Below are 24949 nucleotides of genomic sequence, written 5' to 3'. Positions count from 1 at the left end.
TTTTGAATCCATATACGCAAAGTTACGAAGCAGTCGACTTTATGCTTTTCGAGTTTTCCGATGTCGATGCCAGTCGTTTTATTTTGGCACATTTACGGCCGTCATTGTCGTTTGCGTACGTGTTTTTGTTGGATTAGCAGTTTTTTTTCCTAAGTTAAACGCGGCAAGTTTTTTTTTTCCTCACGGCCGCATTTTCACTTTCAGTTTCGATTTTCATCCCCGTTCGTGATTGGTTGTGTTTCAGATGGTAGGAGTGTCTGTGCGCAACCATATAAATACGCCCCAAACCGTCCGCACCTCGTGGGTATAGTTAGTGGTGAGGAGGAGGGAGGTTGTGCTGTGGAGGTAGGTGAATTTGTGGTTTGTTGAGGAGTGTTGGTAACGATTTCTGAGTGTGGTATTGTGTTTGAAAGTCGTCTTGTCATTCTTGTTGTCTTGTATTTTGTGGTTTTGTCTCATTTTTAGTCCAAGTTATTTTTCTTTATAGTCCCTTGTCAGTGTTTGTGTGGGTGTGTGTGGGTGTGTGTGGGTGTGTGTGTGTGTGTGTGTGTGTGTGTGTGTGAGTTGTGTAGTGGTAGTGGAGGAGTGTGTTGTTTTTTTTTTTCCTGTGTTAACTGTGTAGACACACAATTATGTGTGACTCAGAGGTGGAGGGTGTGACTGAGTGGGAGGTCGGTCAGGTGGAGGAGGTGAGTGTTAGTGAGGTTAGTGAGGTGGAGGAGGTGGGTGAGGTTGCTGCAGCAGCCTCAAGTGACAGTGACAGTCAGAGTGCTCCGCAGCCACGCACCACTACTAAGACTGGGCGGAATGTTAAGTTTAGTTTTGCAGAAAATGTGGCATTGGTGCGTGAGCTGATGAAGTATCAGAGGCAGCTATTTGGCCCTGAGTCTGCCAAGGTGCCAACACGGAGGAAGACGTTGTTGTGGTCGAAAGTAGTTGCTGCTGTCAATAGTGAGGGGGTGGTCAAGCGGACGGAGGACACATGCCGCAATCGGTACTATGACATAAAGCGACGTGTCAAGTCCAAAATGGCCAAGGAGGCCAAGTCTGCTCGGAAAACCGGTGGTGGCCAGCCCTATATAGCAAGCTATCTGGAGCATGAGGAGCCCATGCGGAGTGTAATACCTCCTGAAGTTGTCTCTGCAACCCATGTCCGGGATTCAGATAGGCCAAGGAAGAATGGTGAGCATGTTTTTTTTTGTGTGTTAAAATGTTTAATTTGGTAATCTGTGTCATGTGACGTTGCATATTACTCCCATCTTCAAGTGTGTGTCTGCAAATTCATTGTTTTGGGTCATGTGTTAGCTAAAAGCCAATGTAACATCTTACTTTATTGTATGTCATGTGTTTTTCAAACAGATATTTTGCATGTGTAGTTTGGACTTGGTGTGTCTCTGATTTGTCTTGCAATAATGTGTTCCTTTTGGGTTTTTTTTTATTTTTAAAACATTATGACTATGTTTTATATATGTGTTCCATGTTTTTTTTAAGTTAACAAATTCGTTGTCATGTTAGAGGCTGGAGTACTGGAAAGTTGTTTTTAAACCACTTACATGTGTAATGTCATCTTTAGAGAATGTTTTTTTATTTTTTACTTTTTATTTGGCTTGTATTTGTACCGTGACACCAAACTGCATATTGTTTGGGCAAAAAATTAGTTTTTTAACTTTTTGGGACATATACTGGTAATGTGTCTTTGGAGTGCCACATCACAGAGAAAATTACATATTGCATCTGTAATATTTTGTAAATCAATACAAAATTATTATTATTTTTTTTATAAAAAAACAAAACCTTTCCTTGAACTTGTGGCCTATGTCAGTGTCCTGTACATGTTTGGCTGTCTTGATGTTGCCATAGTGCATATGTGTTTTGGTTGTTTTTTGTGTTTAATTTTTGGCTTTCTGGTCCTTATGTTTGTTTGAATTCAAAACCAAGCATTTCTAAATGTAAAACTGTTTATAAGCATAATGGGTGGATGTATACACAATAGCATGATTTATGAATATATCTCATTTTATACAGTGTCTGAAAAAAGCAGTACTACTCGTCGGCCAGTAAATCCTAACACATCTGATGATGATGACGCTGCGGAAGCAGGTAAAGTGTCCATTGTAGTATAAGGTATGCTTGTAAAGGAATGGCCATAACAAAATTGCACTTTCATTAAAAGGTCCATCAAAAGAAGTATGGAGCAGCAGAAGTGGCTCTTCTGGAAGACATCACCACCAGAAACCTGTGGCGGAAAAGAAAGCAAGGTCGTCTGTCCCGGCACAAACAAAGCAGGCTACCCCGCCACGAAGATTATCGTCCGTATGTTCGGTGCCACCACTCCAAATTATGGACACACCTCCAAGACGTCATCCACACTCCCCTCATCTTGATTGTGAGTATCAAACTGGAATCAAAGTGAAAAATGTCAGAACATAATCATAATCAGTCATAACCGCATTAAGTCAAAACACTTCCACAACAAAAATACTTACCACAGTAAGTAAAAGCTGAAATGGAATCCAAACTAAATGTCCTTGTCCACATCCATTAAGGATATGTATGTCCACTTGAGTCATACAGTATGACATTGGGTATAAGATGCTGCAACAAAAAAGCATGTTTTTTTTTGTGTCAATTTTTTTTTGTTCAGAAACTCTCATGTGTGCTTGAGGTTACATTGCAAAATACATTCAAAACCATTACTATGTTTGTTGGAACAAAGCTATAAGGTAACACATTATGTATTCCAATGTTTTTTTATGGTGGAGTATGTGTGAGCTCCAATAAAACTAAAGTGTTTGCTTTCACAATTAAGTAACCAGACACATTTGCCACAAACAGGCATATGTATGCATTTAAGCTATGAGTGATGATGTTGCTAGGCAGAATAGTTGTAAGCAACAGTGAATGACATGTGTTCCATGTGTAGTGTTTTTTAATCATTTCACAAACATATGGATAGCTAACGTAGATATGTTTAATATTTCAGCTTTGAGTCCTGGGACCAGCATCCCTCCGCAACAACACCAACACAGTGACATGGAGGAGACAAACATCTTAGAAATGCTGCCATTAATGCAAGGAATGAGCCCCCCAGCACCTGTGAGTACACCACCACAGCAAACCACACCACCACCACAACACAGCCCAACAACACCAGGAACACAAGGCCCTGATCAGGTGTTTTGGACCATTTGGGCTAGAGAGCAGGCCACTAATGAAGATTGCCTGCGTAAGCAGACACAAATGTTTGCAAGCCTACCATCTCACCTCAGAAGAATCTCAAGAAATCTGAGTAGACAAAATGAGCAAACAACCAGAATAGGCAATACCATGGAAGTCATGCGTACAGACATTACACAGGTCATGGGCAACTTACAGCGCATAATGGAAGAACAGCACAGACTAATGGAAGAACAGCACAGACAACAGCAAAGTTATATGAACATTTTTCAAAACAGTCAAAAGATTAATGAAAGTTTAATCAGAATAGTAGACAATCAAAATGCTGCTACACGTGAACTCAATGCCACCCTCACTAACCTGACTGAAAATCTCAGATGCATGCACCAACAGCAAACAACCAGCAGTTCTTGGTACGACTACTCCAAATATCACGCCAGTCTCATCACCACCAAGACGGTCCACCAGAGCACGCCAACATGACAGTGCTAAAGGCAAAGGCCAGGACAAGCAGCCACCCAAAAAAATGTGAAAAAACAAGTTAGACATTTGTGAAAATTAACACAAAATAGTTTGCAAGTGTTTTTGATGGTTTTCAAAATATCACACTTAGCTCCTTTACCCTTTTTTTTAACATCATTAATTATAAGTGGGCCAAAATAATAGGAAAAAATATTAAGCACATTTATTCCTTTTCTTTTTTTTTAGGGTATTGGAGGAGGAAAAAGTTGATGTAGCCACACATACATGTTAGCAGGAAGTAAACTGACCACTTGATTTTTTGCTAATCATTACTCTTTCTAGATGCAAATCATTCTCTTTGCCTACATATAATCAAAAATTACAATGTTAGTGATACATATCTTAGCTATCTTATCTAAACAACATTACAAGATGAACTCAATTGAGTGGCGTAAAAAGCTTGTAATATGTTGCCTTTGTTTTGTTTATAAAACATTGTCCAAATGAATGTCAGTATTGTTGGGACATGTTTGTGTGTGTTAAAAATTATTAGGCATGTTTTTACACATGATGCATAAACAAATATGTACTTTTACCCTTTAAAAAAAAGTACAAAAATGTATATGTGTGGAAAACTGTGTATTTACTTACACATCATCAAGTTTACAGCATCAAACATGAGTAAAAAAAATATTCAAGATTACAGTAAGTTTGTGATTCTTAAATATGATGGTGCATCACACATAGGGACACATGTTTTCCTCAAGGCTAACATATTATATGTTGAGGAGTGTTTTTTGGGAACACAGGTTCTCAAACTCGGCCATCAGGAACCCACACAGTGCATGTTTTGCATGTCTACTCACAGAATCACAAGTGACATAATTAGCTCGACCTGTGAACCTTTTAACATATGTCTGTGAGTAATTCATACACCTGTGCTTCTACTGAGTTACTTGAAAAACATGCACTGTGTGTGGTCCTGAGGGCCGAGTTTATGAACATGTGCATTAGGACATTACACACAATGATAAAGTAAAATACTAAATGGTTGATGTTGGCTTGTAAGAAATTAGCACTGCAAGATTTCGAACACTTATCCAGACTTAATGCATGCCACTCATAATCTGTTGTTTTGATATTAAAAAAGCACACAATACACATGCAACTTTTTTTAAGCATATAGCGACGGTATGTTTGTATGTGTCAAGGAGACAGACACATTCAGAGTAATGGATTTTGGCAAAAAACACAAAACATCTATTTATGAAGACACAACAAATGAAATAAGCAAACCAAGCTTACCTTAGAAATAGCGATTTATGATCTGTTGCCTAACCTGCCTCCCTACATCAGTACTCCAAGTATCACCAGATGTCTCTAATTCCTCTGCTTGCTGGCTGCTTTCTTCTTCCTCCTCCTCCTCAACATGTGGCAGATGTTGTTGCAAACACATGTCATGAAGAAAGCAGCAGCAGAACACAATTTGAGTCACCTTGGAGGGACTATACAACAAAAGTCCACCAGACTTATCCAGACACCGAAACCTAGATTTCAGCACACCAAAACATCTTTCTATCACATTCCGCGTGGACTTATGTGCATTATTGTAATTGTGTTCAGCAGGGGTATCAGGTCGGGACAATGGAGTTAGAAGCCAAGAGTAACAGCCATATCCTCCATCACCTAAAAGACAGATATAGTAACGCGAATCATGTTAAGATACAGCAACACATAAGTAACACACTGTGGGGCAGATGTATTAACCTGTAGAATGCATAAGGAAGTGAAAAACAAGTGATATGTGCAAGGTAAAAAAGGCAGCAGACAATCTGTTCCTAAATGTTAATTTACACATTGGAGCAGATTGGCAGGTGCCTTTATCACCTTGCACAGATCACTGGTTTCTCACTTCCTTATGCCTTCTACAGGTTAATACATCTGCCCCTGTATTTGGACCAAGTATACGCAGGCCTACACATATCAAATTACATACCCAGCAGCCATCCATCTGGCATTTGTCCGTCCTCAAACTTATCAAAGAGGGATGACTGACTGAGGATGAAGGAGTCATGGCAGCCCCCAGGGTTACCAGCAACAACACTCATTATTTTGAGATTTGCATCACAAACCACCTGCACATTTGTGGAGTGTTGAAAATGGCGGTTAGTATATATGTGCTGCCTGCCCCTAGGTGGTCTCAGCTGAATGTGTGTGCAATCTATGGCTCCAAGCACATTGGGCATGCCAGCCAGCTCATAGAAATCTACCCTGACGGCATGCCACTGAGACTCCTGGGTAGGGAAGCAGATTGAGGCCTCGATGTGGGGCTGCAAAACAGCCAAAACCTGTGTGAACATTTTAACGAACAATAAACTTGATATTTTATGACAGAACTGGCCACCGAGAAATTAAAACAAACACAAAACAGAAGAGGTTGTTAGGTATACATCACCTGTATTAAGATTCTTGAAAATGAGGGCTGTGAGATTCCTATGACATCCCCAGACACTGCCTGAAAGCGGCCAGTAGCCATTAAGTGCAACACAGCCAGGAGTTTGTGCAGGCCTGAGACAGGGCGAGAGCGTGCTGTCTCAGGGTCTAGGCCCAGTTTGACAAGGTCATACAGACGGAAAATGTTGTTACGATTTAGACGGAACATCTGTATGACCTTATCATCGGACAATGCGTTCAAGTTTAAACGCCCCCTAAAAAAACGAGGACTGGATTCTAAACACCGGATTGGATTCTGCATACTGAATTCTAGACAGGACTGGATTCTAAACACCGGATTGGATTCTGCACACTGAATTCTAGACAGGACTGGATTCTAAACACCGGACTGGATTCTAGACTAGACACTGGACTGGGCCAAAAAAGAAAAAAAAAATGTATTTCTGTTTTGTGGTATGGCTGGTGATAATGTTAGGTTCCTGGTGCTCAGAACAAGGGAGATGTTATGAAGTGAGTCCAGAGCACCAGGACGTAATGCTGGGAAAGGGGAATGGAAAGGGAATAGCCCCTGGCGCCCTATCTCCGTTGTCTCGCCCGTGCTGTCACTACACTCCTGCGAGACTATGGTTGCTTGAGCCCATGGCAGCCGCGCTTGAAGGGCGGATTACGTCCGCCCAACTTCGATGCCCCCCCAGGTCCCAATGAGAGACAAAGAGTGTACCGAGACAGGGTGATAACAAGGGGCCCTCCAACTGAAACAACCAAAGCCAGGGGCTACTAACTAGCCCAAAACTAAATGTATGTGCGGCTTGCCGCCAAAGGAAAAGAACAACAAAGGAAATGCTGACCACACGCCGACACAATACTTTTGTGTACCGGCGGTGACAGCATAAGCAGAACCCTCTGCAAAACACCAGTGACAGAAATAATAACGGAATACGGCGGCCTAGGCCGACGGACGCGGCAGAGCCGCTACTCACGGAACCGGTACGAATACTGGCAAACGGACAGGAACCCCCAATGCTGCCGACACAGACTCTCAGAACTGGAGGACAGGCAGAATCCCAAACGACAGACCGGTGGACACCAAGAAGCCAGAAACTTGACCAGGCACAGGCAAAGCCACTGGACCTCAGGACAGGAACGCCTCACGACAGGACACGGGATCAGACACAGGAATCGACACAGGGACTGACACAGGAATCGACACAGGAAGCAGCTCGACAGACACTGCTACACAGGAGCTCAGGAACTGGCAGGAACAAGCTCAGAACTCAAGCAGACTGGAAACCTAGAAATATCACCAGCGTCTGTGATTTGCACTGAGCCAGCATATAACAGAGAGGCCTAATTAATAATGTCATGCAGCTGCCCTGTTGCATGACTCCAACCTGACAAGATGCAATTAGCAGCCAGGTGAGGCTGAACACATGGGAACAAGCTGCAATTACACAGACTCACCAGCGGCAGCAAACAAGAGTATTCTTAAACAGAGCAACGGGAAATCCTGGCCTGCAAGACAACTTATAAACATAAAATAGGAATGTACCACTACCTGTGGTTCATAACAGTATCCCCTCCTTAAGGGTGAGCTCCGAGCACCCCATGACACCCACGGGGAACATAAACAGAAGTATAACATAAAATACATAAGCAAAATGCAAAAATGGAAATGAGCCACAGCCGTGGCTCATAACATTACCCCCCTCCCTTGAGGAGGGGTCAAAGGACCCCAAAATTCAGACTATCCAACAAGGGATACAAAAAAAAAAAAACCTGACACACTGGTCTAAGAGACAATAAAACAGAAACAAGTTGTAACAACAGCTTGTAACAGTGCCCTCCCCTTGACGGTGGCCACTGGACACAAGACTAGGGGGGGGGGAATCTTTTTTTTTTTTTATCAAGGCAAGAGTCAAAAATTATTTCTTTTTCTTCTTCTTTTTACAAAGCTCTTTAGGTCTGACCAAGGTAATTCCCCAAATATTGTCTGAACTGATGGTACCACCCAGCAAGGCTGCGTTCAAATCAGAGATAGGTTTCTTACCCTTGGGAGCTGAACTTTCAGGCAAAGTACTCCTATTAGAAGAAGTCAGAAAAGCACATCCTGCAGTCAAAACAATGGGCTGAGACTCTTGTGCCAAGTCTACAGTATCCGGTGAACTCTCAGCAGACAAGACGGGTGACTTAGAGGAACCTGAACCAATTTCTTTGGAACCATATCTTTTAATAATTGCATCACTGAATGCTGGGGGATCCTGAAGAATGGGATCTTCAGCTTTCATTAGGCTGGTCGCCCACTCACAAGGCTCTCCTCTAAAAGAATAAATCAGATAGAGCACAAGGTTCTCTAAAGTGATGCCCAGAAATGGTTTAGACAACATAATAATGTAATAGTGTTTGAAAAGCGCCAGAAATTGGGCTAAGTCCCCATCAAAGATTATGGATGTTGAGATATCAACAGTCAGGATCTGTTTCCTTCCCATCTGACTGACTGGAGTGCTTTGCTAGGACCTGGTCACTATTGACCTTACTCGAGGCTGAGACTCTCTGAACCCCACCCGGGGCAGTGACTTTCTGAACCCCACACGGGGCAGTGACTTTCTGAACCCCACACGGGGCAGTGACTTTCTGAACCCCACACTGGGCAGTGACTTTCTGAACCCCACCCGGGGCAGTGACTTTCTGAACCCCACACGGGGCAGTGACTTTCTGAACCCCACACGGGGCAGTGACTTTCTGAACCCCACCTGGGGCAGTGGCCTTCAGGAACCCCGCTGGGGCAGTGGCCTCCGGGAACCTTGCTGGGGTCAGCACCTCGGATTCTTTTACTGGGACCGAGCCGTCGGCCTCCCCCACTGGGACCGAGCCATCGGCCTCCCTAACTGGGACCGAGCCATCGACTTCCTTCACTGGGACAGCCATTGGCCTCCCTCTCTGAGTCGATAATTATCGAAACTTCTCCAGGGACTATGACTTCCGGGACTTTTGCTGAAGCTATAACCTTCAGCACCTCCACTAATGCTACGCCTCTTAAGTTCTTTCCTGGGGAAGCGACCTCTAGACCCTTCTTAGAGGCTGCGTCTCTCGAGACCCCACTTAGGGATATTACTTCAAATATCCCTTCTGGGGTTTTGCTTCTCGAGTTCCCTTCTAGAACTATGGTTTTAGATACCCTTTCTGGGGTTGCGCTTTTCAAGTCCCTACCTGGGGTAACAGCTTCTGAGACCCCTTCTGGTATGGACACCTGAACTATAATATTTGATGTCCCTCTATAAGCTAGGGCATCGGGTACCGCTCCAGCACTCTGGGCATCGGGTACCGCTCCAGCACTCTGGGCATCGGGTACCGCTCCAGCACTCTGGGCATCAGGTACCGCTCCAGCACTCTGGGCATCGGGTACCGCTCCAGCACTCTGGGCATCGGGTACCGCTCCAGCACTCGTGGGCATCGGGTACCGCACCAAGATCCTGAGCATCGGGCACCTCTCCAGGACCCTGGCAACGGGCACCACTCCAAGACCCTGGGCAACGGGCACCACTCCAAGACCCTGGGCAACGGGCACCACTCCAAGACCCTGGGCAACGGGCACCACTCCAAGACCCTGGGCAACGGGCACCACTCCAGGACCCTGGGCAACGGGCACCATTCCAGGACCCTGGGCAACGGGCACCACTCCAGGACCCTGGGCAATGGGCACCACTCCAGGGGCTTGCAACTCTGCTTTAACAGGAACCTCAAGAGAGGAGAGAAACATTCTCTTTTGATTCCTGAATCTATAATGGGGCTCCCTTGCCCAAGGACCCCAATTATAGGACAGAGAGCTTTTTAGTGTGGGTTGTGTGACAAGTACCTCTGCCACAGTAGAGACAGGAGTAGGTCTTGTATCCTGACTCAACTTGGCCAGAGGGCAAGACACGTCACCACACTTTGGCTTGCGCAACTCACAGGTCTGCAGATAGTGGCCTAAACCCCCACAATATAGGCATAAGTTTAAGTTTCTGCGACGCAGACGCTCCTCTTCTGAGAGCCTGGGCCGCAGAAAACTTTTAAACCTTTTCTCTTCAATTAAACCAGAGGATTCTCTTGTCACCATACTGTGAACAAGAGTCTCTTTAGAGATAGATGTACTCTCAATGACTTCTGGCAAGATGAGCAAGATTTTAGTCAGAAGGTTTTGCAGTTGCTTTAGGGATTGCTGCAAAACTTCTAGTCGCTCTGGTCTCAAAGCACTGAAAGCAGAGTTCAGGGCTGCGAGAGATGCCTGCAGGGCTTGCATAGTAGACATAGGAGGATTTAAAACTAGACAAGACAAGACAAGACAAGACTAGAATTTTAAACTAGACAAGACAGGACTGGATTTTTAAACACTGGACTGGATTCTGCACACTGGTTTCTAGACAGGACTGGATTCTAAACACCAGATTGGATTCTGCATACTGAATTCTAGACAGGACTGGATTCTAAACACCGGATTGGATTCTGCACACTGAATTCTAGACAGGACTGGATTCTAAACACCGGACTGGATTCTAGACTAGACACTGGACTGGGCCAAAAAAGAAAAAAAAAATGTATTTCTGTTTTGTGGTATGGCTGGTGATAATGTTAGGTTCCTGGTGCTCAGAACAAGGGAGATGTTATGAAGTGAGTCCAGAGCACCAGGACGTAATGCTGGGAAAGGGGAATGGAAAGGGAATAGCCCCTGGCGCCCTATCTCCGTTGTCTCGCCCGTGCTGTCACTACACTCCTGCGAGACTATGGTTGCTTGAGCCCATGGCAGCCGCGCTTGAAGGGCGGATTACGTCCGCCCAACTTCGATGCCCCCCCAGGTCCCAATGAGAGACAAAGAGTGTACCGAGACAGGGTGATAACAAGGGGCCCTCCAACTGAAACAACCAAAGCCAGGGGCTACTAACTAGCCCAAAACTAAATGTATGTGCGGCTTGCCGCCAAAGGAAAAGAACAACAAAGGAAATGCTGACCACACGCCGACACAATACTTTTGTGTACCGGCGGTGACAGCATAAGCAGAACCCTCTGCAAAACACCAGTGACAGAAATAATAACGGAATACAGCGGCCTAGGCCGACGGACGCGGCAGAGCCGCTACTCACGGAACCGGTACGAATACTGGCAAACGGACAGGAACCTCCAATGCTGCCGACACAGACTCTCAGAACTGGAGGACAGGCAGAATCCCAAACGACAGACCGGTGGACACCAAGAAGCCAGAAACTTGACCAGGCACAGGCAAAGCCACTGGACCTCAGGACAGGAACGCCTCACGACAGGACACGGGATCAGACACAGGAATCGACACAGGGACTGACACAGGAATCGACACAGGAAGCAGCTCGACAGACACTGCTACACAGGAGCTCAGGAACTGGCAGGAACAAGCTCAGAACTCAAGCAGACTGGAAACCTAGAAATATCACCAGCGTCTGTGATTTGCACTGAGCCAGCATATAACAGAGAGGCCTAATTAATAATGTCATGCAGCTGCCCTGTTGCATGACTCCAACCTGACAAGATGCAATTAGCAGCCAGGTGAGGCTGAACACATGGGAACAAGCTGCAATTACACAGACTCACCAGAGGCAGCAAACAAGAGTATTCTTAAACAGAGCAACGGGAAATCCTGGCCTGCAAGACAACTTATAAACATAAAATAGGAATGAACCACTACCTGTGGTTCATAACACTGCGCAGCCTCCGCGGAACCGGTACAACCTGCTGACCATGTTCAGTTTCTTGGCCCTGGGTACTTACAGGCTGATGTCTGAGTCGGAGGAATCCCACAGCACACAAAAGATCACTGGCCCACAGTCCTGCTGCCATTTCTGAGTGTAGGTGTATTGAAATGGGCCTAACATCCTTTTATAGGCATCCTAATTCAGGTGTGAGTGATTTTTTATTGCCAACACATGTAAACACGACTGAAAAAAGCAGGTCTATTTTTTTGCCGCTTTTTTAAACGAATCGCAAAAAAATACGACCGCATTTGATCCCTCAGAGACTAACACTCAAATACGAATGAATAGTGAATTCCCGTATTCTATGAAATAACAGCCGCGTTTGACCGATGGTCTATTCATTCATATTTCGGGACGTTGTCAGTCAAACCATTACGAATAGACCAGACACTGCCGAGATTGGTGCTTAGTGAATTCCCGGATTGGGACTTAGAAAAAAACCCACAAATCGACCAAACTCGGATTTTTAGTAAATACTGGCCCAGGTGTTTATAAAACGTGCTTATACTGTAGAGAGACACCTTGGGCACTTCTATGGGGCAATTTCTAATGGTATGCCCCATAGAAGTGCCCTAGTTCATTTTCTGAACCATAGTAGTGCCGTACTTCACGTTATGTCACATTGTAGGGATGAAAGTACACATTATGGAACACAGTACTCCCAATTTACATTATAACATACAGCAACCCCAGTTCATATTGTGCCATATTACAGTGCCCCAGTTCATATTATGCCACTGTGCCACACTATAGTGTCCCCAGTTCATATTATGCCACACTTTAGTGCTTCCACTTTATAACTTCATATTATGCAACACTATAGTGCCTCCACTTTATATTTGGTTCATTACAATGCCCCAGTTTATATTATGTAACATTAGAATGCCCTCCAGTTCATTTTATAACACATTACAATGAGCAGGTCCAGGGTATACCAAGATATGTTGCAGGCCCCAAGGCAAAAGTTTGTAAGGGCCGCTATGTATCACCCAATGGTGAAAAATGTATATAACACATGTAACTGTGACAGGGAAGGTGGGCCCCTCTTAGCTCTGGGCCCCATAGCAGCTGCACTGCCTGCACCTATGGTAGCTACGCCCTTGGTAGCACCACAAAAAGTCCATATTTTAAAACAACATAGGCAACAAAAGTAATAAAATCATAAAATGAAAATATAAATAAAATAACTAAAAAAAATAGAAATGGATTTCTCAGGTGAAAGAAAGTGCTGATGTCTCTGCAACGCGTTTCTCAGTGCAGCAGACCGCTTTCTCAGAGCACTGTTCCAGGGGTGGGATAAGTATCTCACTGAGAGAGAATAGTTTTTCTTCATTGTAGTACATACCTATATAATTTTATTTAATCAATCTTTAATCTCCAAAGGTCTAATCTAGAGTCACAATCAAAAGCAAAGAAAAGCGGCTGCATCTGTGACTGTTCACACCGCACATGCGTCTGATTGAACTTAAGCACAGTAACGACTTTTGTGCATAATTGCAATCTTATGCAATGCAGGGAAAGAGATACATTTACAGATATAAAGTATTATTGTCGGGTGGTCACGGGTAGGTGCAAACAACGGATGATGACGATGGGCGCATTAGCAAAGTCTTGTCATTGGCTATTTGCGGAACTGCCCCTGACACCGATTGGTGCTTTTTTCATTGTTCGGGCATAGATTATCATTATGCTATTGTGTGTGTGTTTTAGCAAATTGGTATTTTTGAGTGTGTACGTGAGATTTGTTTCTGCTGCAATAGAGGTTTATGTACAGTACATTGATGCCTAATGGCAAATACTCTTACACATAAAAGAAACCATTTACAACATGGGTGAATTAGAATGTGCAGTAAATGTCTGTGATCTGTTCTAGACGTTAACCAGAGGCTTAAGCGGATATGCAGGCCCGGCGCATCCCGCTCAGCAAAAGGATACAAAGCAGGTAGGCGCCTGGCTGGAGAGGCGCTCCCCCTGCTCTGCATCCCTGCCCCCCCTGCTGCTGCCGGCAGCTGCGCCTGTCACTGTATGTCAGGCAGCGGCGCCGGCAGCTGTGCAGATAGAGAGAAGACCAGACTACAGCAGCCCCCTCTAGTGAAATGCAGTAAGCTCTGCCCCGGTCTGTCTCGCTCTGCAGCGCCTCATATTGCTGCTGCTGCTGCCGCTCACCCTCCTGCCCACTACTCCTGCACTGTGGCCAGAAAGACCCCAGACTCCTTACAGCGGCGGGTGTCACCACACAGTGCGTGAGCTGAGACGGCGGTCAGCGGCATCACCAGCAGGCAGTTGCGGGCCGTGGCTGTGAGTTTTGTCACTGAGTAGTGGGAGAGAATGTGGGGGCAGCGGCCGGGTTATCATATATACAGAGACTCTGGGATCTTGCATCATTGCAGATACCTGGAAGTCTCTCGGTATCCGAGAGTCACCAGGTCTCATAGGTAATAATAAGGGGGGTGCGGACCGCCGGCCATCAGGGACAGTGTGACTTTTTACTTTGTCACCCACCCACCCACCCTCTGTGTTCTGTCCTAGTCATGATGTCACCCCACTCTGTATTCTGTGTCAGCCATTGTCACCCCTCCTGTGTTCTGTCCCAGTCATTGTCCCCTGTGTTCTGTCCCAATCCTTGTCACCCCCTCCTGTGTTCTGTCCCAATCCTTGTCACCCCCTCCTGTGTTCTGTCCCAGTCATTGTCACCCCCTCCTGTGTTCTGTCCCAGTCATTGTCCCCTGTGTTCTGTCCCAATCCTTGTCACCCCCTCCTGTGTTCTGTCCCAATCCTTGTCACCCCCTCCTGTGTTCTGTCCCAATCCTTCTCACCCCCTCCTGTGTTCTGTCCCAATCCTTCTCACCCCCTCCTGTGTTCTGTCCCAGTCATTGTCCCCTGTGTTCTGTCCCAGTCATTGTCCCCTGTGTTCTGTCCCAGTCATTGTCCCCTGTGTTCTGTCCCAGTCATTGTCACCCCCTGCTGTGTTCTGTCCCAGTCATTGTCCCCTGTGTTCTGTCCCAGTCATTGTCCCCTGTGTTCTGTCCCAGTCATTGTCACCCCCTCCTGTGTTCTGTCCCAGTCATTGTCCCCTGTGTTCTGTCCCAGTCATTGTCACCCCCTCCTGTGTTCTGTCCCAGTCATTGTCCTCTGTGTTCTGTCCCAATCCTTGTCACCCCCTCCTGTGTTCTGTCCCAGTCATTGTCCCCTGTGTTCTGTCCCAGTCATTGTCACCCCCTCCTGTGTTCTGTCCCAGTCATTGTCCTCTGTGTTCTGTCCCAATCCTTGTCACCCCTTCCTGTGTACTGTCCCAATCCTTGTCACCCCCTCCTGTGTTCTGTCCCAGTCATTGTCCCCTGTGTTCTGTCCCAATCCTTGCCACCCCTCCTGTGTTCTGTCCCAGTCATTGTCACCCCTCCTGTGTTCTGTCCCAGTCATTGTCACCCCCTCCTGTGTTCTGTCCCAGTCATTGTCCCCTGTGTTCTGTCCATGCTCGGCGACAGGGGGGTACAAAGGGTACACCCCTCCCAGGCTAGAGGTACAGAGGGACCCCCAGGTACGGAGGGGCACAAAATGAGCCAGCTGCGACTAACTTAGATTTATAATGCATACCGCACCAGCCATCCATCTGCCACCACATGACCCCCCCCCCCCGCTCGCTGACCCCCTCCCCAGCAACTCCCATCACTTGCTGTGTGTAGCGCAATGATGCTGCCATCGCTGCGCCCGCATTGAAAATCTTCTGTCTCCAGTGCCACGGGCAGCATACAGGGGACAGAGGCGACCTGTCTAAGCACAAGAAGCAAGCTGCAGGAGCATTGTGTGTCTGCTCCGCACCTGCAGAAACCCTCCCTACCAAGTGTGCCGTAAGCGTATATTTATTTCATCTAAATCCAATGTAATACAGGTTGAGTATCCCTTATCCAAAATTCAAAGTCACACATTTTGGGTTCCCCTACTGAGATAATGACACAAATACATAATATATAATATATATGTCATTATCTCAGCAGGGGACCCAAAAATGTGTGACTTTGAATTTTGGATAAGGGATACTCAACCTGTACTGACAACTTTCCGCAGTATTGTGCAACTTATTTTAGCCATGAGTGCAGCACAACTAATACTGTATCTACCTAACTTTCATGTCTTTCATGTGAAGGCACCAGCTGTGTGTGTGTGTGTGTGTGTGTGTGTGTGTGTGTGTGTGTGTGTGTGTGTGTGTGTATATATATATATGTATATATGTATAAATTATTAAAAAGAACAGCGGCACTCAGGTGGTCTTTGTAGAATAAGCAAAGTATATTGTCATTCAGACATAGGTGGTCATTCCGAGATTTTCGCAGTGCAGCGATTAAGTGAAAAAAACAGCAAAAATGCGCATGGTACGCAGCGCGCATGCGCTAAGTACTTTCACACAAAACTTTGTAGATTTACACAAGCTCGAGCAACATTTTTTCCTCGCTCAAGTGATCGTAGTGTGATTGACAGGAAGTGGGTGTTTCTGGGCGGAAACTGACCGTTTTCAGGGAGTCTGCTAAAAAACACAGGCGTGCCAGGTAAAAACGCAGGAGTGTCTGGAGAAACGGGGGAGTGGCTGGTCGAACACAGGGCGTGTTTGTGACGTCAAACCAGGGACTAAACGGACTGAGGTGATCGCAATCTAGGAGTAGGTCTGGAGCTACTCAGAAACTGCAGGGAATTATTTAGTAGCAATTCTGCTAATCTTTCGTTCGCAATTCTGCTAAGCTAAGATACACTCCCAGAGGGCGGCGGCCTAGCGTGTGCAATGCTGCTAAAAGCAGCTAGCGAGCGAACAACTCGGAATGAGGGACCTAGTGTACTCCAACGTTTCGGGGAGTGCCTTGACAAAGGGGCTTACACGCCCCGAAATGTTGGAGTACACTATGTCTGTATAATAATATACTTTGCTTATTCTACAAAGACCACCTGAGTGCCGCTGTTCTTCTTATTCTATACCTCGCCTATTGCGGAGGCACGGGTGGCTATAATTTATGTAGTCGAGTGCCGGACCGACGATACATATACTGTGTGTGTGTGTATATATATATATATTTAGATATGTATATGTATTTATCTCTTTTACAATGAATCTGGCACTCTGTGATGTCCCATTAGGGCTTACTTGCTCCTGTGCCCTCCTTAATAGGCCTGTCTCTATAATAGAATACAGATGAAGGCGGCACTCAGAGGCTGGTAAATGGTGTAAAAGTGGATTTAATTAAGTCAATGTTGCGGGGATGTGGATTGCTGTTGACTTAATTAAATCCACTTATACATCGTTTAGCAGCCTCTGAGTGCTGTCTTCAGCTATATATATATATATATATATATATATATATATATATGTATATATATATAAAATCTTATCTTTCCTGGGTAAACTAAAGGGGAAAAGGGAGGGAGAGAGGGGACCCATAGAGGTACAAGTGTACCGGGCCCTGAGATTTCTGTTGCTGGTCCTGGTTCTGTCCCTGTCACTATGTCACCCCTCCGTGTGCTGTCCCAGTCACTATGTCACCCCCTTTGTGTTCTCTTCCAGTCATTGTCACCACACCTGTGTTCTGTCCCAGTCACTGTCACCACCACCCCCTGTGTTCTGTCAGTGTCACAGCCCCCCTGTATTCTGTCCCAGCCATGGTCAACCCTTTTGGGTTCTATCACTGTCACCCCTTTTGTGTTCTGCCCCAGGCACTGTGACCCCCCCCCCATGTTCTGTTCCAGTCATTGTGCCATCATCCCTGTGCTCTGTCTCAGTCACTGTATATCACCCCCCATGTTCTGTCACTGTGTCACCCCCCGTGTTCTGTCTCAGTCACTGTGTCAGCCCCTGTGTGTATTGTACCAGTCACTGTGTCACCTCCTCCCAGCCATCTTGAAGCTTGAGTACCGGCAGCTAATCAGGAATGGCTGCAGTGGTTCACAACTGGCCCCAGATGTGGCATAATGTGTAAAGGGCATTTCATAATGTGTAAGGGATATTATTGTGTGTGACATAATGTGTAAAGAGCATCCATAATGTGTAAGGGGTATTACTGTGTGTTACATAATGTGTAAGAGGCATTGCTGACTGAGGCATAATGTGTAAGAGTCATTACTGTATATGACATAAGGTGTAAGGGGTATAACTGTGTGGTAAAATGTGTTCAAAGTGGCATTACTGTGTGGCATAATGTGTATAAGGGACGCTACTGTGGCATAATTTGAATTGGTTGTACTATTGTGTGGCCACACCCCTTCCTTGTGAGACCACTCTATTATTTGCGACGCTGTCCCTTTGTGAAGTATTGGAAGGGACAGCGCAAATTTATAGTTTGCAGGAGGGTGCCGAACACCCTAGCACTTGCCCTGCTGATATGGGTGGAAAATACTACCATATCTATGGTTCGGTGCCCCTGGAAAAGTGAGCAACTTGACTAACTAAAACTTCTACTCACCTGCATTGCAACATCATGCTCGCTGCATTTCAGGGACAAGGCAACTGTGATGGAGCCTTGAGAAAAAGGCAATGCTGGGGTAATTTACGAAAAGCCAGCCACAAATCCTCTAAGGGTTAAAAATCCTAGGTGGTACTCCCTTCCATGAACTGCACCCCTAGCCAGTGCCAAAACAACTAATACATAGTTGTTTTGTGAACAACTATGTATTAGTCCCATTGCTGAAGTACATAATTCCCAGTAAGGTACCGTATATCAGCATTTTCAGGATGATCTCATGCTTTTAGCCAAGCTCCCTTCCACTCCGTTTTTACAGGCCTATGCTGTCAAAGTTAGTTCTTATCAAGTTGCAATATCGCTGTGAGATCTATAAGTATTAGAGACCCTGGTTTTTTGTTTTTTGTTAATTCCCTTTATTTCCAGTCAATTTTGACTACCTCACAGCTCATAATATTATACATCAATATTGGCCAAAGGCTGCAGCAGACTGGCTGGCTAAACGGAACGAGGGATCAGCGGCACAAACACGCAGCACATCTACAACCTCAACAAAAGAATGTTTTCATTAATCAAGAAGAGGCCTCATGGCAGTACTGGGAAATGGAGGTGGAGTATGTAGTGGCAGGCAGGTAAGGCATTGATTGATTGATTGATTGATTGCTGAATTAAGTTATTGATAAAAATTGATTAATTACATTTTATTAATGAAAATTGATTTACTCTTTTTTTAAAGCAATTAATTACATTAGATAATTCTGTTTTGCAGCAACTAGGAAGAGAAAATGCCATAAATGAATATAATGTTAACAGCCATAGATTCCTGACAAGGGTTGAAAGAGAAGACAAGAAAATGAATGGTTTCACTGCAGAGCTGCAAACTCCAAGTCAGCCTATGTTACACACTAATAAATATTAGGAGGCTAACCTGATGGCAATACTTCCCCCCTTGGCCCTCTTTCCTTATTGTGTAACAGATCCCTATAGTACATTTATGAGGTAACATAGTAACATAGTCAGTGAGGCTGAAAAGAGGAAAACTGCCCATCGGGTTCAACCTGTATTCTGCCTTAATCTATTCATATTATAAATGTGTATGCTGGAGTAATGTTTTAGTACCAAATGTAAACAATGATTCTTACCACTCCCAGATAATGTAATGTCAATATGCTAAATGCTATAGCCCTGGATACATTTACCAGTTAGGAATTTGTCCAATCCGCTTTTAAATACATTTACAGAGTCTGTCATTATTACCCTCTCCGGCAGGGAGTTCCAAATCTTTATTGCCCTTACCGTGAAGAACCCTTTCCTATGTTGTGTACGGAATTTCCTCTTCTCTAACCTAAGCGAGTGCCCACGCGTCCTATATAGAGTTCTTTTAATAAACAAATCCGCTGCTAGCTCCTTGTAATTACCTTTTACATATCTGAAGATATTAATAATGTCTCCTCTTAGACGCCTCTTTTCTAGTGTATACATATTTAACCTAGCGAGCCTTTCCTCGTACTCCAGAGACTCTAACCCTTTTATCAGTTTAGTTGCTCTTCTTTGTAAACTTTCTAGTACCCCAATATCTTTTTTAGGGTGTAGTATGGCTGACCGGCGGTCTCCTCAGCATACCGACGCAGGGATCCCGGCAGCATACCGATGGAGGGGCGAGTGCAGCAAGCCCCTTGCGGGCTAGCTGCGCTCGTCACGCTGCGGGCTCGGTGGCGACCTGCAGTTGCCATGGGTTTTATTCCCACTCTATGGGTGTCGTGGACACCCACGAGTGGAAATAGTCCCTGTTGGTAGGCATGCTGACCATCGGGATAGTGAGGGGTCGGGATGCTGGAGGAGGTCATGTGGCTGTCGGTATCCCGACCGCCGGTCACACGAATACCACCCCTTTTTTATAATACGGTGCCCAGAACTGGACACAATATTCCATGTGCAGCAGAGTGTCTGAGTATGATGGATAATATTGTACCAAGTAGAAAAAAGAAAGGTAAGTATTATGGTGCACTAAGTCGATAAGCTAGTTGATGAACTAGACAGTAATCATTAAAACTTAACTTTTAATAGATATGAATAAATGTAAAAAACTCCCCACCTAACAAATAAAAAAGCGAAATATTAAAAAATAGAGATAGATAAGAAATGAAATATTAAAATCTAACGCTGGGATGTCTGTAGTGACACCTGCTATAAGTCAATAGTAGATCTAAATATCAATCTGTCTACTGTGATTGGAAAGTAATCTTATGATGTCTCTCAGTCACCAATTCTATTATCATACAATATTGGTGACTGAGAGACATCATAAGATTACTCTCTATTTTTTAAAATTTCGCTTTTTTATTTGTTAGGTGGGGAGTTTTTTGCATTTATTCATAACTATTAAAAGTTAAGTTTTAATGATTACTGTCTAGTTCATCGACTAGCTTATCGACTTAATGCACCATAATACTACCTTTCTTTTTTCTACTTGGTACAATATACGCTTCCTAGGTAGTTGATAGCACACCCCCCTTTGTCCAGATACACTCTCATTTTGAGATTATTATATTTATGGGGGTTTGAGTCGTATGGTACCTGTGCGGAAACACCCGTTTTTGTGAACATATGATGGATAATACCATGTTTTTTTCCCCCTAAATTTAGTCCACAAGTGGTGTAAGATTGGAATTCCTTTGGCCCTCCCACCCACACTTATGTTGTATATTGAAAAGGACATGCACAGTTTTACAAACCAAGCACTTCAGCTATAAGGACTTCCACTTTTGTGGTTGAAGTGCTTGATTTGTTTGGACTTCCACAAACCAAGCTACTAATTGGTGGCTAACAGTGTTGTTATTCATCATCACATCTGGAACATGTCAGACTTAGACATAGCTAACATAGACACCCTTAGACTCTCCCCAGGGATTTGTGAAGTTTCTGACCACACAATTTATTCTTCAACCTTAGTGTTTTTTTTGTTTGTTTTTTGAGCAATGATTTGTCTGTTTTAAAGGTGACACATCTTGGTGTTGAATGCGAGGTTGCAGAAGATGACTGACTGTGCTTGGCCCTGGCTTTCGCAAATCCCGCAATAGGCCTTTTGTTGTGTTAAACGGCAGTAGCAGGACCACCACTCACAAATAAAAGCCTGAGCCTTTCCTTGCCACATTACATTTTTTGGCACCCAGCATGTATTGTTTATGTAACACCACCCAGCTAATATGATACGCTGCAACACTTGTATTAGTTTTTAATAACAGTAGCAGGAACAAACGGTCAACTTCAATAATGAGAATTGTTTTCTAATATACAGATAGACGGTATGTATCAGCCAGGCACCCGACAGTAACACAACCCAGCTAATAATATGAATACAATATATAGCATACCTCCCAACTGTCCCGATTTTCGTGGGACAGTCCCATTTTTTGGGGACTGTCCCGCTGTCCAACCCGCAGGCAGCAGTGTCCCATGGTGTGTGTGAGGGTGGCAATTTGGAGGCTCTTGCACTCACTGCTATGCTTATCATAGTGGCAGTGAATAGACGATGTGCGCATGCGCACACAGCCTCTATTCACGCAGATAGAGGGAGCGGGGGCATGCCAGCAGCTTGCAGAGCACTGGCCATGCCCCCATAGTGACTAGAAACGGGGGCCGTGGCTCGCGATCGCTGCATTACCACGAAGCCACGACCTTTTCTCAGAATCCACACCCATTTTCTAAAGCCACACCCCTTTCCTCCGGCGGGCGTGCAGGAGTCCCTCTTTCTGCTACAGTAAAGTTGTAAGGTATGTATATACAGAGGTGTAGCAAGGTGTCATGGTGCCTGGAGCTCGAGCTCCACCGGAACCGCCCTCCCTACGCCCATGTGTATATATATATATATATATATGTGGCATCACTCTTAATTAATTAAAATAACTGATTTATTATTGTAGGTTTTTGTTTGTAACAGCCAGGAAAACTCAAAAGATGTCAGGAACATGAGATCCGCCAATGGGAACATGCCCTTTTGCCTTGTTTTGGGATCAGAGTGTGGCAGGAAGATCCGAGCCGGGACTCAGAAACATTCGGCTCCCCTAAGTTCTGGGTTGTTCATATTTCACAAAATCCGAACCGCACATCTCTTATACTGTGCATATGCGTTTTCTCACCATCTAAACACTTGTTGAACTACAATATCATGGTCCATACCTACCATAGTTTGAAACGAACCGGCTGTCTGTTGTCTGCAGTTATGTTGGTAGCAGTACAAAAGACTGTTGTATTATTTATGCGAAACTTGGTGAAACACTGGAAAGCCATCCTCGCTTCTCCTTCCACCTCTTCATCATCTTAGGAAAGATAAATATATGAGTTACACATTCAATAACTTTTGCTGCCCATTTTGTCTCTTTAGTCACAGTTTCACTATTATGTTGTTCACATGTCATCCTGAATTCATATTACTTCATTTAATGTAAACAATAACCTATTGAGCTATATGTGTGGCCGCATCACATGGGGTCCTGCTGGCACATCTCTGGACTACAATAATAGCAGTTATCCGCTGCCATGTTTGCGGAAATGTCTACAATTCATTCGCAGGCGTCAAGCTTTTGGTGCTGGCTGATACTGAGATCATTTTGTCTAGTGTTTTAGGCTAGAATAAATTTTCCTTGTAGCCCATTCAAAATGTTTCAAAAAAGTGTTCTTTACAAACAGGAGGCCACTATCGCTTTGTGACGAGGAATTAAATAATTGAGTACAAGATTTGCTGCATCTGTAACACACTGGGCCTAAAGGGGCATACACACTTACTGAGAAAATGAGTGACGTTGCTCATTTATTTTTCACCCTTCCTGATCAACGTCGCTCACCTTCTCAGCAAGTGTGTATGCCGCCGCCGACCAGCAATGCGCGGCCCCATGGGTCGTCAACGACCCTCGCTGTCGGCCGTGCAGGCAGCTCAATTTGGACTCTCCTCCAAGTGACGTCACTGAGCGATATGGTCGTCATATCGCTCAGTGTGTATGCCCAGACGCCGACCGCCCCGGCCTGGGAGGGGAAACACTAGGCGACGTCGCTCATAGAGCACGTCGCCTAGTGTGTACCCTCCTTAAGTGGCACGCAGGTAGATGGCAAGTGGAATGCTATTGCGACTACACATTGATGCACACTCTTCTTCCATACAATGAAGCAGCCGTCATCACTGGCACTTACATCACATTCTATGTGCAAGAGATACAACTGAAATACAGAAGTGCCCACACTTGCTGGGTGTCCGTACGCCATACGGTGCAAGGGCCTGACGCAGCTGAGGCCAAAGAGAGAAACCTCTGCGATTTGCCTAACTCATAATCACAGAAGGATGCATTCGCAGTCTGCAAAAACTTGCTATGGTATATGTGGCTGCATTCGGAATCAGGCCCGCTGTATACTGTATAAAAACATATCTACATTTATTATAGTAAAAGACACAACCTTTTGTTTGTTTGCACCACAATGATTTACCACAACAATCCTGGTGACTCTGAGCCTCTGGGTCTGATCCTATTGCTGCAGCTGCTTTCGCCTCTTTATGCTAATGCCATGGCCAAAGATCATCCTACTGTGACAGCCACCGGCTGCGGCGCTAATCTGCCGCTGTGCACATAAAGATGCACCACTGGTCGCACCATCAGAGATTACACCAGCTCTAAGGTGGCACAGAATCTCCGTCTTAACCTGGCCAGTGTCAGTGCAACTGTTTCTTTAAATGCAGCCGCTGACCGCGTCCAGTCCATGTCTGGCTTATCACCTCCTGTTACCACCCAGAAATGCCGAAAATGCATTTATCTGCGTGCAATTTAAATTTGCGTCTCCAAGAGGTAACCATGGAGATGCACGCGCAGACTGAAAAAAAATCAGCTGCTTGCATCTCCGAATGAGGCCCTCTATGTCTGAGCACCCCCCACTCCAAGTGCTGATGGGATGGTCCTGGTGGAGGAGGATTGACAGCAAGTAGGAGTTCTGGAACCCAATTCATTGTGAACTTCACCTCCGATATATTGATGTACACTCTTCCTAATAATAATAATAATAATAATAATAATGTAACACCCACAAATCCGGTGCCGGAAACTTGAACTAATTGTGGGGTGCTAATATAAATCAGGTTCGGGTGATCAGAGTGGCTGACCTGCTTTACCCCTCGGACACAATGACAACACACATATAACAAGATCCAACTCCATTTTATTATTAAAAATAAGGGCAACAGTGATAGCATTGTTTAGTAACTAATAACTAACAACCCCATTTATCGCAGGTAAATTGCGTGAACAGGTGAGCAAGCTGGTGTCTCGTTTAACCAGCGTTCACACAAAAGCAGGTATATTGTGGGAACAGGTGAGCAAGCTGGCGTCTAAATAAAGCACAGTCTCGTACAACCAGCGTGAATACTTCAGCAGGTATTATGGCCTGAATAACCCTACTGGGCGGAGCTTGCATAAATGAACCATAAGTGCTAGCATTCCTCAATAGCAGATAAATACATTAAGATCAGCTTTTATACTGCTGGGCGGAGCTTGCATAAATGAACCATAAGTGCTATCATTCCTCAATGGCAGATAAATGCATTAACATCAGCTTTTACACTGCTGGGCGGAGCTTGCATAAATGAACCATAAGTACTAGCATTCCTCAATAGCA

General features: G+C 44.9%; 1 protein-coding gene and 1 long non-coding RNA gene across 2 annotated transcripts in view; both read right to left on the bottom strand.

The window, feature by feature from the left end:
• Positions 1 to 24949, bottom strand: part of IL7R (interleukin 7 receptor) — a 130444-nt gene that overhangs the window by 36590 nt on the left and 68905 nt on the right. The window contains exon 2 of the mRNA XM_063960813.1: positions 22476 to 22611. Within this exon, the coding sequence (XP_063816883.1) occupies positions 22476 to 22611 (136 nt within the window). The remainder of the gene's footprint in view (positions 1 to 22475; positions 22612 to 24949) is intronic.
• LOC134933212 (uncharacterized) lies at positions 1876 to 4231 on the bottom strand. The gene is made up of 3 exons (XR_010179702.1): positions 3538 to 4231; positions 2487 to 2595; positions 1876 to 2398 (listed from the first exon to the last, which is right to left on the bottom strand). It is a non-coding gene; the product is annotated as an uncharacterized LOC134933212 (long non-coding RNA).

Source organism: Pseudophryne corroboree, chromosome 1, assembly GCF_028390025.1.
Source record: "Pseudophryne corroboree isolate aPseCor3 chromosome 1, aPseCor3.hap2, whole genome shotgun sequence".
NCBI classification, from domain to species: Eukaryota; Metazoa; Chordata; class Amphibia; order Anura; family Myobatrachidae; genus Pseudophryne; species Pseudophryne corroboree.
This window is presented reverse-complemented; position numbering and strand designations above follow the sequence as displayed.